The sequence below is a fragment of the Mesitornis unicolor genome, unplaced genomic scaffold (genome assembly GCF_000695765.1).
Source record: "Mesitornis unicolor isolate BGI_N332 unplaced genomic scaffold, ASM69576v1 scaffold20894, whole genome shotgun sequence".
Taxonomy (NCBI): Eukaryota; Metazoa; Chordata; class Aves; order Mesitornithiformes; family Mesitornithidae; genus Mesitornis; species Mesitornis unicolor.
Window position 1 is genome coordinate 1 of NW_010181027.1, and position 19,651 is coordinate 19,651.

Below are 19,651 nucleotides of genomic sequence, written 5' to 3' on the forward strand. Positions count from 1 at the left end.
ATTTAAAAAATAAAATATATTTTAAAACACTCACTGCATTTAAATGATGCAGTGAGTGTTTTAAAACTTTGGTTTCCCCAAAAGGATGTCTTAGTGTAGAAAACTAAATCAATATATTCCATTGCAGTTGTTAGATAAAATGCTATTCATTTATTATAATCTTGTTCTTTCTAGCCAATACAAGCTAGGCTGTGAAACTAACTTTGAGTACAAAAGTGTCTTGTGATATGATCCTGTCCATCTTAAAGTGAGGACAAAGTAACTATGAATTTGTGAATTTAACTATAGGAAAATACCTGGATTTTTCAGTAGAGTAACGTATCAAAAGGAATTATTAAATTTATACATAAATTATCATGTATATATGTGTGTGTACAACTTTTATACGTAAGGTGTTGCTAAAAGATACTGTTTTGGGACTTAAAATATAGAGCTTTTTATACTGCACCACATTATTTCTCGTAGTGGATATGAGCATGGAAAGTCACATTAAAGCTATTTTGTCAGAGAAAAGATGATGACAGATGTTATCCTTTTACTCTGGAGTCTTGATTATCATAGCAATTCTGGGGACTTTTTCTAACTTTTCCTAAGGCCTTACTATCCTTTATCCTAGTGCATAGCAATGTTGAATTGGACTTACCAGCATTTAAATTAGAATATTCAGTTTCCCTCCTAGCATTTCTGCCTGTATATTGTTACAAATGCTAACTTTTGTAATATTTACTTTATAAATAATCCTAGCTGTACTATTACTGGAATCTGTTTCAATTCAAATATAAATGAAATTACTAGTTTGCTGTAACAAATAATTCAAGTAGTATGACTGCTCTATCCTTAGACATCTTTATCCCAAGAACATTTTTATTTGGGTGCCTCTGTTGTGTATTTTAAGTGATGTGTGGAAAGTAACTTGGAAACACTTACTGAAACAGCAGATATTGCTAACATTTAGCAATCTGAAAATATCTAGACAATCCTGGAGGGTACTGGGGAAGAAAAAGTGAGTTTAGGATGACTTTTTCAAAGCATTAAGCAGAGATTTAACAGACAGAAATTAGTCTCTTGTTGACAAAAATGAGTCATTTTTTTAGGTAATGCCCTGCAGATGTTTCCCTTTCTAGACTGGCTGTTTGCAGAAGTTTGTTAAATTGAAACATTATTTCATGGAGATTTCAAAAGCTGATAGTATAAACTCTGTATAAATTAGAATATTCTGTTACCTTATCAGAGAAGTTTGGTCACTGGTCTCCAGCTGTACTGATTAAACTTGTACTTAATTATCTGTTAATATAGCTAGAAAAATGGCGTAGGCGGGTTTTCCTATGTTTACTTATATCCATGAAATAAGTAGATAGCAGTTTAGAGTTTCAGAATTTATTAACATCTAAAATAATGACATTTTGAAAGCTAGACAGTTTCTGTCACTGCAGACAGAGTTGTTTTGAGGGTAAGCACACATTTGGCCCACCTATATGGGTACAATAAAAGTATTCTCCTTATTTGTTTCCTTATTAAACTAAGATTAAAAGGATAGTTGTAACTAACAATGGAGGTATAATACAGTGTTGAAATTATTAAAAGATCTTTTAGCTGCTTGTGTAGGTTTAAAAGCTGTGTTGTACCATTGAATATGGCTTCATTGTGTTTATTTTTAAGTCTGTAATTTTGTACTTTTTCAGCTTCTCCAGCACCAACGAGAACGGGTCAAGCAGGGAGCCCTAAACCTTTCTCTCCTCAAGCATCAACGCCAATTTCTGTTAAACAAGACAGGACTTCCACTCCAGGAAGCATTCTGAATCTGAATCTTGGTGAGTCTTGACCTTTGAAAACCTAATACTGTTAAAGCTGAGTAAATCAGTGGTGTCAGTGCACCAGAATATGAACAAACATGCGTGTATGTGGCTTTAAATGAACAGAGGTCTTTAAGTGGGTAAAGGCCCAGGGGTAATTATTGTTTCATCAAATATGCTGTTCTTTTTTGTTTTATGAATGAGAGTTCCTGTTATTGTTTCTTCTTGTTGATAAAAGGAAGTAGTTAAAAGATGGTGGGTTTTTTTAGCTGAACTGTACAAATGAATGTTTCTAAACAGTAGGTAAGTTTCTAAAGGTTGTAATTACATGCACATTGCTGCTCTTCACCCCTCAGTCTCTCAAATGAATTGTTGGCAAGGTTTTCTCATGGTCTTTAGGATTTAGGATTTACTAGGGCTTCTTCTCTCTTGCTGCCTACACATCACCTTGTCACTGACCATCCCTCTCTAGGGAGGTAGATGAATGAAAGGAATTAGCACATGTCTTGAAACTCCCTAGAAGTAAATTTTGGGACTGTGAAATTCTAAAAGGTGGGTAGGTAAGTACTAAGTTAGTAAAATAGTTCTTAAATCCAAACGGATATAAATCAGTTTCCTGAGTCATGCTTTGTTCCTGTGAGTATTCTGATTCAGTTCTGGCTCCTTTTTACCTCCACATGATGCAACAGGATTCTGCCTCTTGGTGTTAGCCAAGAACTTCAGGAAGCTTGAACTCAAATGCTGAATTCATGTTTTCAGTGAGTTGCAGATATTCTGATTCTCCAAACAAGCTCACAAGTACATTTTTCAGTGTATTAATCTAGCTGTGTGAACGTAACCATTGAATTAATTTATTTTGCTGCAAGTGAGCTGACAAGGCATTTGTAAAATTAAGAAATACGTAGTGCTGCAGTTGTTTGAGCCATGGATGGGAGACATGAGCTGGAGCAGAGAGTATTTTGAATGAATAGTGTCAGCACTTTCGACAAAGTAAAGGATAGGGCTATGCTACAGAAATATTACCTCTGAAATTTAAAAACTGAAGCAAAAATGTGAAACTCAGTTGGTAAGACAGTTCTAGCGTTAGCACTGTAGTCTACTTTGGGCAGGCAGAACTGTCTGTTTCAGAATGAAAATTCTCTAGGAGTTAGAGGAAATAGGAGAACTCAAGATTTTGCTGACATGTGTTGAAAAATTATTTTATCTTATTTATCTACTGTAACAATCCACATATTTATTTCTATTCTCATGGCTTACCATTTGAAGTTTAAGTGCTGATTATAAGGATTTTTATTCCTATTTATTTTCTCTGTGAAAATATGACTACTAGTAGAAAATGACAGCAGTAGCTTACTAGAAGTGCTGTTAGTCAGCTTACAGACCTGAGCAATGATTTCTTGATAGTTTCATGTATTCCACATAATTGATGCATGCATTTTACATGTGGTAGCAGAGACGACGTATCCGTTGTTTGTAGTAAAGTAATTTTAGAATTACTATTTCTCCCATAATACTACAAGTCAAATGGGTTTCAGATTATCTGCATTGTTGCTCAGTAAAATTTGTCTTCTCTGGATAGTGATCTCTCTTCCTTTTGTAAAATATTTTTGTAAGTTCCTTTTTGTTTTTCTAGATCGTAGCAAAGCTGAGATGGACCTGAAAGAATTGAGTGAGTCGGTGCAACAGCAGACCACTCCTGTGCAACTCATCTCACCAAAACGACAGATCCGCAGTAGGTTCCAGCTTAATCTTGACAAGACAATAGAGAGTTGTAAAGCGCAGCTTGGTAAGTACAGCTCAAGAATTGAGTGGACATCTGAAGGACGCACATGAGGAAATGTCGAATTGGAGTTTAAAAGAAGTTTTAGAGTAGTAATACGTTAAATATTTTACACATATGGTAACAGAGCCTGGTTCAGTGCTCTGTCACCTTCACAGTAAAACAGATTTTCCTCATGTTCACGTGGAACCCTCCTATGCTCCGGCTTGCTCCCATTCCCCTTGTCCTGTCATTGGACATCAGAGAGAAGAGCCTGGCTCCTTCCTCCTGACACTCGCCCTTTACAAATTGATCCCCATGAATGAGGTCACCCCTCAGTCTCCTCTTCTCCAAGCTAAAGAGACCCAGCTCCCTCAGCCGCTCCTCATAAGGAAGACGCTCCGCTCCCTCAATCATCTTTGTGGCTCTGCTGGACTATTTCAAGCAGTTCCCTGTCCTTCTTGAACTGAGGGGCCCAGAACTGAACACAATATTCCAGATGTGGTCTCACCAGGGCAGAGTAGAGGGGAAGGAGAACCTCTCTCGACCTACAAGCACACCCCTTCTGATACACCCCAGGATGCCATTGGCCTTCTTGGCCGCAAGGGCACATTGCTGGCTCATGGTCATCCTGCTGTCCACCAGGACCCCTAGGTACTTTTCTGCCTGGCAGCTCCAGCCGCTCGTCCCCAAGCCTGTAGCGCTGCATGGGGTTATTGCGACCAAAGTGCAGGACCCAGCACTTGGCCTTGTTGAAGCTCATACAGTTGGCCTCAGCCCATTGATTCAGCCTATCCAGGTCCCTCTGCAGAGCCTTCCTACCCTCAGGCAGATCAACACTCCCTCCCAACTTAGTGTCATCCGCAGACTTGCTGAGGGAGCACTCAATTCCCTCATCCAGATCACTGATCAAGAAAATGGTGAAAATTAGTATATCCATTCAAACAGGAGCTGAATGCTCTTAAACATTAGTGTTGTTTAGTACTTAATTAAAGACTTTCTAGGCACTAAAAAAATTGGAGATTCTCCTCGTAGAACTTAGCAGTCAAAAATTGATTCTGCAAACATGTGTCAGTAACTTTATACAGCTGAATAGTGTTACTAATTTTAAGGTGGTTTCTTGTCAATAAAAATAATTCCTCTTTGTATTTGCCAGCATTGGTCCTAAGTTGATCAAAATAGCTTGCAGGTAGTAGAAAAAAGCAGTGAAGAGAGGGCCATTGAATTAAATAAAAATATTAATTGGAATATGTGGAACGTAATTCTCTGCACGTTGTAGTGTTGATATAGGGCACTAAGGCAAGTGTTTATAGCTTAAGGACTGACACATGCCTTAATGGTATGTATACATTTTATTCCAGTATATAGAGTATTTTTTTGGTAATGTCAGTCGGTCTGATGTCAGCATGGAATGTACTTTCCTCCCCACAATTAGGAATAAATGAAATATCTGAAGCTGTTTATACTGCAGTAGAACACAGTGACTCTGAAGATTCTGAAAAATCTGACACCAGTGACAGTGAATATAGTGATGAGGATCAGAAATCAAAGAACGATCAAGAAGATGGAGAGGACAAGGAAGGTACAAGAAGTGACAAAGAATCATTGAGCTTGAAAAAAAAACCTAAGCCCCCAGCACAGAATGAAGACAAGGACGAACTTAAAAGCACAAGTCCAGAAGTGGAGAAAACAGATGACCAAGTCAAAGAAAAGGCAATTTCAGACACTGAAAAAGAATTTTCTGAAAAGGGAAAAAGTTTACAGCACCCAGCAAAAGAAAAACTGAAAGGTAAAGATGAAACCGACTCTCCAACGGTGCATCTGGGACTGGACTCTGATTCCGAGAGTGAACTTGTCATCGACCTTGGAGATGAGCATTGTGGCCGTGAAGGGAGGAAAAACAAGAAAGAATCTAAAGAGCCTCCTCCTAAACAAGATGGTACGATGGAATTCTTTCCTTTTTTCCTTCTGTTACTTTAGGCTAGATTGAAAAATATTTTATTCTTCATATAACTTTCTCTTGTCTATATTTTACAGCATGTTGGCTCAATAATTTTATTTTAATGTTTTCAGTCAATTAACTAAGGATACTTGAGATGACAACTTAAAACTTTTGAATTTTAAAATGGAATTTAATGGATAAATGTTATTACGGGATAATCAAGAAAACAGGCTTCTAAACTAAAGACAGAATTATCATTTTCAGGAGTTTATATTGATTGACTCTTGTTTCATTTAAAAATTTATTGAGCGAGGCAGCTTCATGAATTTCAAAACCATTGATTCATGTATTACTAGTGGCCTAAACCAGTGATGGTTGAAATAGTAAGTAATTCTAAAATTTTATTTTGATATAGAGGCAAAAGAATAATATGTATTCTGAGTGAAATTAGAAGTTGATTTAAATACCCATATATAGAGACACCCATGTGAATATATTCTAGACATAAATTGTGTCCCGTCCATGATTCCATGACCCCTACTTTTTCACATATTAAAATGCCTTGGTCCAGAAAGGAGATGTGATACATGCAGATCTGCAGGTCTTTGCCCCCTTTCCAGACACTTGTCAGTACAGCAGCCCTCTCTTTCAGACGTCTTTTTTTTTTTTTCCCTGGCCACGCTTTTGGAAGAATCATCCAGCTTGTAAACTGATCTGATATGTGCAAGTCAGCTATAAACTCCAGAAGATTTTAGAGTAAATATATATATATCTTAAATACACTGTATATTGGGTCATCAGTACCAGTTCACTTTTGTTTAGAAAATTTTTAGTATAGTATTCCTTCAGTTATTGTTCTCTTTGAATGTATTTTTCTCCTGAAGGAAACTGGGATGACAGGTGACCCAGAAACACCCTAACACAGGCTGAACTCTCATGTAGTATCATAGAATCATAGAATGATTTGGGTTGAAAGGGACCTCAAAGCTCATCCAGTCCAACCCCTGCCATGGGCAGGGACACCTCCCACTAGACCAGGTTGCTCAAAGTCCTGTCCAACCTGGCCTTGAAAACTTCTGAAGGAGGTCAGGGCTGTTTTCTGGGTTTTGTACTTTTTCTTTTGTTTTGTTTAATGGCTAGCGCTTCTGAATTGCCACCAACTTTATCTAGACTGAAATTGAGTTCATTTGTAGAATATCAATTACCTTTTGAGGAAAAATAATTCAAAGTAGACCAGAAGGTGCATACTGCTCTTCCAAAAATTAGATTAAGGTTATGAATCAGATGTGTTGGTTAAAGCTGTCATTACATTTTGTTTGTTTAGTTGTAGGAAAAACTCCACCTTCCTCCAGTGCAAGCACCCAACCTCTCCCAGAGACTCCAGTACTGACCCGCTCTGCAGCCCAGACTCCCCCAGCTGGGGTGACAGCAACTACCAGCGCTGCTTCTACTGTCAGTGCTCCCTCTGCAGCCACTGGCAGCCCTGTGAAAAAGCAGAGGCCTCTGCTGCCAAAAGAAAGCGCTCCCGCTGTGCAGCGTGTAGTGTGGAATTCTTCAAATAAATTTCAGACATCATCTCAGAAATGGCACATGCAGAAGGTTCAGAGACAGCAACAGCAGCAGAGCCAGCAGTCTCAGTCCCAGCAAGCTCAGTCCTCTCAAGGGACAAGATATCAGACCAGACAAGCAGTTAAAGGTATACACTTTCTCACTCAATGTGCCTGTGATGCCATAATTCCCCAGTAGTGATCTCAGTGCTCCAAGGCTGCTTAACCAGGAGTTCTTCCATATAAACAAAATTTCAAAGTGTCATTCTGCTCTGATAAGTGACTTTAAAATACAACAACTTACTCACCATACCTGCTCTCTCTGGTGTGTATTTAGAGTCATGTCTCCTTATTTTAATGATAAAAAGTTTGTGTGTGTGTGTCTGTATAAATATTTTTGCCATTCTTAGCCATCACAGATTTGGGAGAGTGAACGGAATTATTTTCTGGATTATATGATGAAACCATTAACTCTGTTCCACTTCCACGATTACCACTATCACCTCAGTATCTACAAACTGGATCCAGTTTTTTCTGACAAGAAGCTGATCTGTACGTTTTTCCATAGAGTATAATTTGACAACAGTGACATTACTCAGGCTGCATTTGTCTTTGAAATCCCTCTTGCTTAACTCTTACCAAGACTTTGATGCTAGTTTAGTGAGCCATGGCATTTTAAAACTTTAAATGTTCAGCCTATGAGTTTGTTTACTACTGAGCACATCATAGCTGTGTTCCATATTAAATACTACATGCTGCAAATATATAAAATGAAAGCTATAAAATGGACATTTCTTATATACTGAATTGCCATAAATAAAACAATATAGTACATACAGATAACTGAATAACTTTTATTTCAGTAATTTGTGTTTTGAGGATATGGGCAACAAAGAGATTTTTATGAGTAATTAAAAATTGAAAAGTATTGTCCTTAAAAAAAATATTATTTAAAAAAAAATATTTAAGGCTGATATGTCATTAGGGATGAAAAGGTGAGGGTCTTCGCATTTTTATTTGTAGTCTCATTTTTTAATTACCCATTGCTTAAGATTATTGACCAAATATGAGAAAACTGTTCTTATCTTGTTTGAGTTAACACTACGAATAATTTCATTGCTTTAATGAGTTAATCTAAGGTTGGATTCCTTGCTCTGAAGCCAATCAAAGGCTAATGCTGATCTGGATGTATGTATCTTAAACATGTCACATGACTAGTCATAATTAGTACCATTAATAAGAAAAGAATGGGAATAACTAAAGTATTACTAAAGTTGACTTTCTTCAACTGTAGCTCACTGAACCTTGTTTCAAAGCAAAAATAAAAGAAATTCAATAATATGTTTCAAAATTAAGGCAAATGAAAATGCCAAAGTGTAACTTACGCTCATATGTATGGTATTAGTTGGGAGGTCTCCACATTGAAAGGTTAGGAAGTGAATTCTTAAGAAATGGGATGGCAAAGTCCCAGACTGGGAGGAACACAGATCTGAGGGAGACTTTTGCATTGTCCAGTATGAAGTGGTAAGCTTCAAAGATGTATTTGCCTCATTACCTTTAAGCGTTACAATCAGGTACAAGCTCAGTGGCTGGATGCTGTATAATTAATTGATTAAATGTATAAATGATGTAAGTCTTGGAAATAGGTGCACATATTTAAGTTAGACATAGTTAAGTGCCTGTTCATTTTCGTAATGGTTTATGTGATTTATCTGCTGTATGTTCTCTTTTCTTAGCTGTGCAGCAAAAAGAGATCACCCAGAGCACTTCCACATCAACCATAACCTTGGTTACAAGTACTCAGCCTATTTCTATGGTTACCAGTTCTGGATCTGCAAGTACGCTTTCTTCCTCAGTTAATACAGACTTACCAATTGCAACAGCGTCAGCTGATGTGGCTGCAGATATTGCTAAATATACTAGCAAAGTAAGTTATTGAGCAAGGTTATCTTGAAATCTTATTTTGAAAGTGACGTTTCAGATTTTTGACATTTCACATTCGGAAATAACTCTTTTTCCAGGTTGTTGTATGTTGCATATTCATTCCGCTAGGTAGAAGCGGGTATATTTTGACAAGAGCACTGAACCATCATTTTAGAGCCAGCTCAATGCTGCCATTCCAAGCCAGAGTGTGTGGGTGATAGGATTCCACTGCTCAGGCAATTTAGACCCTTTCCTTCTCATGTTCCCCCATTGCCTTTTCTTATTTATGTTGTGTTGTGTTTTGGATAATTTTCTTTGTTTTCTTCTAACTGTGTAGATATCCCCTCAGCAGCGTATTTACAATAAAGATTAAGATTTCTTTGTCTGTGTCCAGTAATACATATACAAAAATGTACTTCTGTCTTAAAACACTGTATAGCTTTATCAGATGGTAACTTGTTGTAAGTGTATATTCTAAGCTAAGTTACTAAAGAGAAGACGTGCTGTAATACTTGTATGATAACAGTGAGGGATGGGACATTAGCTTTTCATATTCTCTCTTTACATTAAAAAATCAAGGTGAATACTACATAAGGAAATAAAGTTGAGTACCCAGGCACTAAAAGCATCAGAATTAACCTTGACTGTCAACTTTCAATGTTTTCACTCAACTGAATGGTCTTGGTGGGATTGTCAGTGGTCAGCAATGCCAGAAAACGTCCTTTTTTCTTCTTTTTTTTTCTTCACACTGAGTTTCTTCCCCGAAGTCATACTTATATTTTTTGTTTGTAAAGTGTATCAATGGAAATTTGATGGAAAAGTAGAAGGTCAAGTAGTTCACCAGTTTAGGACACTTAAAAATCAGTCCTGATCCAAAGTGTTCTACCTTCTAAATAGTCCTCTAACAGTAGGCCCAGATAAATAAATTGAGAGAAATACAGACCGTTGTTAATAGTAACATAAGTTTACATTAGAGTGGTTGAAAGGAAACTAAAGTGGGTATCTATTAAAAATATGCATCAAAGATTTTGATTTTCATTTTGTTTTTCAGATGATGGATGCCATCAAAGGAACAATGACTGAAATATATAATGATCTCTCCAAAAATACTACTGGAAGTACAATAGCTGAGGTTAGTGTAAAATTAAGAGTAATAAAAAAGTACTGCTTGCACTTTAACTTTGAAAGTTGCAAAATAGTACTTTTACAAGTACCATGTAACTATACCTGCAAAGTATTATCGAGACTGTTTAGAGATCCTAATTTCTGTCCTGTTTTAGAAGTAATGATTAGAGCGGTAGAGAAAAGCACAGAAAAGGTATCAGATGGGCTCTGTAAGATAATTAGGAGGAACAGTAAGCCATCAAGCCCAGATGCTTAAAGCTTCTGGTGAGCATTTAATTTTGTGTTGCCTTGTTTAAAATCAGAAATTACATAGTTTTTTTTTGTCAGTATCCTTTTTTAAAAGCATGTATTTGTCCACCAGAGAAGATTTGAATTTACTTATAGCACAATGGCTTACTTCACTTACATGATTATGACGATAGTTTTTAATACCCTTTAAAAACACTTTAATACTTCTTCCATTTTTAATGAAATGCTACACATTGCTTTTAATTGTCTGCAAAGGCAGTACTTGGTATCTTTTAAGTATTTTCTTTAAACTCAGAAAAAGGAGATTAAGCAGTGTAAATGTGATGGTTTGTCTGCTTTTTTAATCAAAATAAGGAAGTTGCAGTTTTGAGAAACAATATTTGTATTCCTAACCCACAGTGAACGAAGAACTTGCTTTCCTAAGCCTCATCTAGTTTAAAAAAAATATTAAAATGTCATACTAATAAATGCAAAGAAAACTGAAGAAAAGGGTTTTTATTTCAGTCAGAGAAATTTGAGACTTGACTGATTTCAGAGGAAGCAAGAGCAAGTTTAATAGAAGTGCTTTTTGTTTTCAAACAGTTCTGTACTTTATATGGTAAGCAAATCTAGCAAAAATATTTAGAATACTTCAGACTTGGTTTGGGGTTTGCGATGGTCTTGTCCTCATGTTAATATGAAGCAGCCTTGATGTAAGGGATGATCAGACTCTGCTTTGGGCATGTTATTCTGTATAAGAATTATGTATTATACACTGCACCCTGTTTACTTTTACTAACTATTAAAAATCTAATATTTAGATTCGTCGTTTGAGGATTGAGATAGAAAAACTTCAATGGTTACATCAGCAAGAACTCTCAGAAATGAAGCATAATCTAGGTATGAAAACGCAGTCCAAAGCAGTGTGTCAGCTTTTGTCCTAAACAGAAAATCCAAATGCCTGTAGTATGTATTACCTTTATCATACAATACTACAGATTGTCCAAGCCAAGGACAGAAAAAGTTGCATCATGTGCCGTGCTGATGTCAGTGGACACCTTTTGAGTATGTGCACTAAATTATTTTATCTGTGCATATTAAACAACAGGTGTGCAGCGCCTGGAGACAAATTTAGGCTAAAAAGAGCTCTTGATAGGACAGAATAACTTCATTTTATGCATCATTGGATAACCCCTCTTTGTGAGATATTTTATGCTCATTACTTTGTACTAATTCTTATAGGAACAAGGTACTGTAGCCACTGGGGAACCCGCTTCCTCTGACATCTTTGGAGATTGCAGCTGACACTTTGGTTCAGATCAGCTGTTGGTGTATACACATACTTATTTATAAATTTAAAGTGAATTTACAGCCTTGACTCAATCTTGGTGCCATACTGTCAGTGAAATAAAGTCAAAATACTGCCTTAAATAGATAAAAGAATATTCCTTCTCGAAGGGAGATTTTAATCTCTGCATTCATTAAACCACATGGGCAGAAAATAGAACCATGATAAAAATGCAATTCTTCTGAAATTCTTTTTTGATGCACTGGCTGCGAGCACAAGGTTACAGTTAAGTGATCAAGGCTTCTTCAAGCTCCATGCAGTCCAAGCAGCCTTAGGACTGTGTAACACCGTGTCCTATTCCTCACTCTTTGCAGAGCACATCTGGAATAGAAGTGAAGTAAGGGCTGAGTAACTCCAGAGTAATGTCTTTGGTCTGTTAGTAGTATTTTGTTATTTCAAATCAGGGCAGACCAGTCAGAGCAATTGTGAAGCAAGGCTCAAATTTACAGCTTTATTCACATAGTGATGAGTTTTTACAGTTTTGTCATTGTTCATCCTGGAACTCTCACATTTTTCTTTGTAAAGAAGCCAAGAACAATTGATTCACTCTTTCCTCATAAATAAGTAACTGTGAACTATAATTCCATTTTCTGAATATTGGAGCAGAAGTTTGGGCTTATAAAGACAAAGTATGTTAGCAGCAGCTGTGTACATACCTTTTGTGTTCGTGCTGCATTTAGTACACCTGGATTCTGTTCCTCTGTGGGACATCTAGAACTAAAGTGTTAAATGGAAGGTAATGGTTAAGGGTAAAAATCATGGTGCCAGTATAAGAAAAGATGATGGAAGACTTCATTTGAGTAGCAGTGAAACAGAGATGCCATAACTCAGGGAATATTTTTTAATTCTTAGTTTTAATTCCACATTGTCTTTAAACTCCTGAAAATTATTGGTTTGCACCTTGCTGTTGGAGGGCAGAAAAGGCAAAACTCGTCTCCCTTTGCATTTTGAGTAGAGCTGACAATGGCTGAAATGCGTCAGAGTCTCGAGCAAGAGCGAGATCGTTTGATTGCAGAGGTGAAGAAGCAGCTGGAATTAGAAAAGCAGCAAGCAGTGGATGAAACTAAAAAGAAGCAGTGGTGTGCTAACTGCAAGAAAGAGGCCATTTTTTACTGCTGTTGGAACACCAGCTACTGCGACTATCCCTGCCAACAAGCTCACTGGCCTGAGCATATGAAATCTTGCACACAGTCAGGTAATCTTGCTCTGGGTTGCCTGGTTCACAGCTCTGAGGGGGTCAGACTGGGGGGAATATTTTTTTATTTGCATGGGTGCAGATGTGCCTGTGCAGAGTGACTGTGGACTGGTAACCATGAGTAGCGGCTACTTTATTTTTCCTTTATTTTAGCTACTGCAACGCAGCAAGAAACAGATACTGAAATTAGCACAGAAACATTAAATAAATCATCCCAGCCCAGTTCAAGTGTGCAGCCTACACCCACAGAAACAACCAGCACCCCTAAGGAAAAAGAAGGTTCAACTGATAAAAGCAAAGAGAACGTTACAGTGAGTATCATTGTGGCCACTTCAGACAAAAATAGTATATAAGATTTCTCAGAAACGTACCCCCTAAAAGCTTCCCTGGATCAGCCAGGAATTTCTGACCATTTGCGTATTTCAGAGTGTGTGATCTGGGGAGTGAGACAGGGAGCTGTGGTTTGGTTTTTTTTCTTCATCTTATATAAAAAAAAAATCTCCTTCTGTCCTTTGGGAACACCCTTTCCCCTTCACTCATTCCCAGTAAAACCTTGTGTTGGCTTGACTCATCCTTCCAGCCAAAGGGGACTGGACCTCTTTCTCTCTCTCTCTCCAGGACCCATCAGTGTAGCTTCTGGTCTGGATCTTTCGATACAAGTTGCCTTCTGATAAGCAATACTGACTGCAGCACTTCCAAGCCCTTCTTGCCTGGGGGTTCAGAGGCCAAGCTCAAGACCTGCATTCAAATCAACTTATTTATCACAACAGACTGCCACTAGGGTACCACAATGTTCCATAACACTGAGACAGCAGCTCACCTGGATCTACAGTTAACGGAGCAGTGTGCAGTTACGAAATCCTTCATAGCATCTACTCTGATAGTATTCAGTAGGCAAGGATGAGCAAATGCTCTAATAAAAGGGACTTTATATTGCGTATATAGAAAATGTTTATAGAGAAGATTCTGCTTTATAGGTAGGGCTTAACTATTAGCAATTTCAGCATCATTTTTCTTCTGCCCTTGCAAGATTTATTAAATGAAAAATTTGGGGGAGGGGGGGGCGCTGATCCTTCAAACCCTTACACATGATCCCCCACCATCAGTAGGAGCCTTGTTGTATTTTAAAATATTAAAAGCAGACTAATTTTGTAGTATTGTGATTCCAGCATGATGTCTCATTGAGATAGTCCTGTAGAATTGGGAAGCATAGTAAACTAGAGAGCTGTTGTTTCTTGACACTTCTGCTACTGTCTGGTGTTAGATCTCTGGGCTTGGTGTGTCATCTAAGGGAGTAACCTGGGAATCAGATTGGAAGAGGGAAAAAGGATATGCTGTTCCACCTGAATGCTTTGGTGAAGTTACTTGAACTCTAGCGTAATCCATGTTTGTATGCATTGTTTGTGGCAGCACAGCCTTTATATTACTGGGGAAATAGGGGATGGGAGAAAATCAGTTACCTAAAACTTTGGCCAGGGAATATTCCAGTTGTACAAATCTGGAATTTCTTTCACGTAGATGTTCTACCTGAAACATCATGCTGTATACATTGATCATGTTCATAATTTGAATTTTGTTTTATTAACAAAGAAGTAACCTGTGAATTCATTAAGATGCAAATTTTTAACACAAACAAAACATCCAACATAAATTTCATATAATAACAACAACTAGGTGGAATTTCTGTAAAAGCCGAGACTTCTACTGAGGTTGCCTGTGCTGTCTCTGCAGATAGCAACAGGTGTGACAAGCAACCAGCCTATAAAACTGGTCCAGGTACCGCAGACCACCACCTATATTCCAACTACTCAGCCCTCAATTGTAAGTACAATATCATCATTTAAAGTCTGCAGTAGTACTGTTCCTGGCATTAAAACGCTCAGTATTTCTGGGGGGTTGTCTCTGTCTACTGTTGTATCAAGATATGAATTCACTGGTGTAGTCTCAACTTGCAGTGCAAAATGTCTTATTTTGCTGTGCAACATTCCACCCTTTCATTGCTTCATTCAGCATGACAAAGATTCAGAAATTGTCATTAAGTACAGTGAAGGCACAGTCAGACTGCCATTTTACATTATTATCTTAGTTATTTGTCCAATTCATGTATATACTTGACCACAACATCAGTGTAAATATACAGAATTAATTTAAAATATCTTTTTGTCTATGGTATCCTAGAGAGAATTAATTAATTCTGAGCTGTGTTTGATATTCTTGTGACATCTCAGTAACTATGAAAGAAAATATGCACTCATCAGTAGTGTATCTGCCATGCAGTCTTGCACATTAGTGTTATGAAATTATGAGAAATAGCATTGGAATCAGACCTGGGTTTTTCCATCAAAGAGTTAAAGGACACTGGAATTCCCTAGTGTCAGTAACGGGAGATGGGACAGAAGTGAGTTCGATTTTTGTATTTTATGCACCATAATATCCCTTTCTTTCAACTGGTCATGTTCTGCAGTGCTCGCTCGAGAGTCAATGTGGCATCTGAGCTAATGATGTTCTTATGAAAAGCAAATGTGCTGATCATGCACTGGTGACGGAGCAGCACGCTCTGCCACAGTGGTGGGGTCAGCAGACGGGCCCATGTGTGGGTAACTTCAGTTAATTTTCTGACTGAAGTTAGAAAACTTAGAATAGTAACTATGTACTAACTTCTCAGTGTACGTTAATCACACTGTGACTGTGAGGCCTGGTTTGCTGTAGAAGTGACTCTGTCCCTCTCCTTGTGCGCACACGTCCACGTGTGCGTCTGCACTACCACCCGCCCTCCCCAGCTGCAGGATGCATGCATCCGTCTGTGTGCATCTGTGAACACCCACATGTACATACAAGACTTCATAGCCATTATATTCCACACAAATGTTACTGCTCGCAGTGGGGATCATGACTTTTCACATTCCTAGCAGCGTTTGAACTCATTTTGGCTCAACTGAGAGCACTCTGCACCTTTGCAGCATTGGCCCTAAGTTGCTTGGACTGAATTACCATAACAGTGAGGTTTTATGTGTTTTAAAATCAAATAGCAAACATAAGACATTAGGCCCTTCTGTGAATAGCTGAGAGGTTGTAAGATCGTAAGTTGGTTTTGTGTAATATTCAGAAAAATGGCAGTTACCTTCATCGGTTTTCTGTAATATGAAGTGTATTGAGTTATGTGAAGCATAATTGGAAGGTCTGAAAGGTTTCAACATTTATTTGTGCATGTTTAAAACTGTACACATTTGCATTAGCCTTGCACAGCTACAGACACCTCTGTATTCTAATGACTGCACGTGCAATTTAAGTAATTTTAAACCTTAGTGCATGTTTAATATGTATGCAAAATGTACATATGTGTAAAACTGGCAGAGGTGGAAAGTTTACCTCTCAGGGAATGATCTTAACACATGTAAGGAGTCTTGCACATTCCATATCCCGATCGCTCTAAGAACTGAAACTTCATTTTCTCATTTGTGGAAGTGTGTATATTTAAAGGTGACTGTGGCAACCTTAATTTCCCCACCTGTAGTACTAACAGTGACTTACATGTGACTCTTTAGGGTTCAATTTGCACTTTGTTTCCAACTGGGAATTCCTTCCTCGGAACAACTTCCAGTGTAACTTCTGGGTCCCGTTTCCATTGAACCCTCTATATGCATCTGAAATTATTACAAAATGGTAGTAGCCTTGAATTTATTTAGCAAATTGGTTCCACGTTTGGTTTTGAATTCTCTCTCCAGTTAAAATAATGTAAAAAAAAATTGAATTCATCGCCTTTGCATTCCAAGGAAAGGCATGAGTGAATGTGTGGGCTTCTGGAAGGCACAGACTTTGTCACAGAGGAGCTGGTAAACACTCTGGGCCATAATCGATCGCAGTAGGGACACTCGCAGCCTTTGCTGAATACCATTAAGACACTACTGTGGTTTCTTAAAACAGTGTGGGGAAACACTGGGCTTCAGTGAAGTTGTATTTCTTCTTCCATGTTCTCTTGGAGTGTCGCGCTGCCATCAGGAGGAAGATCTGTGCATCCCTTTCAGATCCCTCAAAATCTCCCTTCCTGTTTCTTCCACAAAATGTTGTGAACTGAAACGGATGCATTTGTTTGATCACCAGTTGCGCATCACTGGAATTGTATCAAAGCGTACTCGCAGTTTGTATGGTATAGGCATTTCTAGACTTTCTCACATTTTTGGGGGAAGGTTAAGATACAGACTAAAGACTCAATAAATCCTTTTCCAGATCTTCCAGAGTGATGTGACCTTGACCAGATTGTTTAACATTCTTGTGCCTTTGTCTCTGCATCTGCAGAATCAGTTACCACCTAGAGAGATGTCCGGAAACTTCATTTGTCAAGATTTAGAAATCATGATCTGTATGATGGAAGTGAAAAGTTTATTCTATATTAATATTTTTACAGGGTGTATAAGACAGTTCCCAGTAATGCTGATGTTTTTGTTATTGATTTGTGCAAAAGTTAACTTAAGTACTTTTTTTTTCCAATGGATGTTCTTTATTCTCTTCTGTGTAGAGTGAATGCATGGGGGACTTCCTTTTGGGGAAAAAGATTTAAGAATGTGTAACAGGAATTATACTTAAAAACAAGGGTATTTTTGTACTCTGGTTTGATTTGTCAAAACTTTTTCAAATGATAAAGGATTTTCTTAGCCCTTTTTCCTCTTCCCATGTATTAGTTTGGGGAAAATACATAACTGGATGTAGTAACTATGAAAACCTAATTCTGCAAGCACAGACAGAGTGTGCACAGTATCTACAGGACCACTTGTCCCTGTAATTGTATTGCAGTAATAACAATAATACAGAAAAACTCTTGGCTATAGGAAAGTAATACACTACTTTCTACTCTGGATGAGGTAATAGTGTGGTAATAAAGGTATTAATTCTTGCACAAAATTGGAACTTGTTCTGGATTTTCCCTGGAAAATAAATCTCTATTTCTGTGGTCATGTTTCTGTGACCTTTAAGATAACGATATGTTTCTCTTGGTTTTAATCCACAGACCATTCCTGTAGTGGTAAGTCCTTCTGCTGGGACAGTGGCAATGCGAACTGGAGTTCAGTATGTTCAGACCACAATGCCAGTCCAAGTACGAAGAGTCTAACTGCTAACAAGAAGTCCATACAATTGGTGGAATAAAAAAATCTAATAGAAATGTGAAAAATAAACACAGTTCTTTGGATTAACCTCAAAGTTTCAGACTTAAGCTTTGTATATGTGTACAAAGCATTAACTACACTACATTAATGTAAAGCATTAGCGCTGGCTTAGAAAGCTAAGGACAGGTAAGATCCATATTAAATCTACGCTTCTTTTGTAAATAATGTACAATTTGTGGATGTCATTAGAGTACCATCTCCTTTTTATATTTGTATTGACTTTAACTTATAAAGAGTGTTTGAAGTTGGAAAAGGAAGGTTTAAAACAGCCTTACTGCAAGCTAACACTGAAGACTGGTCTTGGGAAATTGCAGTTACTCATCAAATAATAAAATCATGAGAATCTCAACAACTCAGTTTGCATTTGGATTGAAAAAAATTTCTGCACTTTGAAACTCTTGTAGAATTTCTTTGAGCAACCAAACGATGAAGGGTATCTTTTTCACTTAATTGTATTAGGCAAATTATGACATTTCCAACCTGTGGACCTGAAATACATCAAGATTTACGTTGTTTTTTACAATGACTGGACTGTTAAATTCTGTATTGTTTACAGGTTAAAATTAAGTTGAAATTTCATTCAGTGTAATATCAGAAAAGGTGGAAAGTTTAGTACCAGCTGGTTGTACTATGATTTCTGATCACTGATAGCAAAGATTGACAAAAGTCAAGTTCATTCCTGTGCTTCACAGTTGAGTTTTCCTTTTAAAAAAAAAATCCTCCAAAAAGGACTTTGAAAAGCTTTTTGAACAGAACAAGAAGCAGGTGTGGAAAAACCATGGATCGGGGAACATGGGCAAAGGACTTTTGATGCTGGGCCAGAGCATGTCTTATTTATATGATGGAATTTATGTTTTTATGTAAGCATGAAGCAGTACAGTATGAGAGAAAGTAACCCATGAAAATGCTGTCTGTTACACTTATACTGTAGTACCATTTGTATGTTGTGTAAAACAAAAGCATTGAACAAAGCAAAGGTGATGTGTGTATATGAGAAAACTAATTGTATGATATCATTCCAGTACATTCTGTTGTACATTTTAGTCATGTTGATTTCTCCCATTGTTTATAAAAGGATGCGGTTTGTACAGTCTCCAGCTAGTACCCACGTTAGAGGGAAAAAAGTATTAGAAGAAAAAAGCGAGAACAGAATATTCGTGAATTGCAGTTGTGTCAAAAATAGCCTAGCTGGCCTTACTTGTGAAGCATAATTGCTTTTAGCATATGGAAGTATTTTTTCACATTTTCTTTGTATAAAATTTGTATTAAACTTAAATATCTTTTTGACAATTGTGTTTCTTTGTGACTGAGACAGGTGACACACACGATATGCTTTGGGTTTCTCCAATTTTTCAAGAAACGTCACAATTTTTTAATTAAACTGTTTTAGAAAAATGTTCTGTGTTCCTGGATTTCCAGTTTTGTTTCAGTCTGGATGACTTCATTTCTGCAGTCTACAGATCATAGGTAATTTCCCTTATGTTGGGATCTTCTGGCTCAGAAGTGTGGGACCTTGAATCCAAGCCTGGCGAATAGGAGAAAAACAAAGCAGCAACAGCAGTCTGCAAATAAGCAGCTGTTGATGTATAAAGCTCAGTAGCGCCCATTTTCTCTCAGTTTTAAAAGCGG

At 37.5% G+C, this 19,651-nt stretch overlaps 1 protein-coding gene across 1 annotated transcript; it reads left to right on the forward strand.

The window, feature by feature from the left end:
- Positions 1-1,682: 1,682 nt before the first annotated feature.
- On the forward strand, positions 1,683-17,967 carry ZMYND8 (zinc finger, MYND-type containing 8; the record flags this gene model as incomplete). Its single annotated transcript, XM_010183298.1, has 10 exons — positions 1,683-1,811; positions 3,427-3,579; positions 4,988-5,491; positions 6,819-7,190; positions 8,778-8,968; positions 10,016-10,096; positions 11,139-11,217; positions 12,621-12,860; positions 13,014-13,171; positions 17,866-17,967. Coding segments are annotated over 10 exons (2,009 nt in total), but the record flags the coding sequence as incomplete, so codon positions are not given.
- Positions 17,968-19,651: the final 1,684 nt, after the last annotated feature.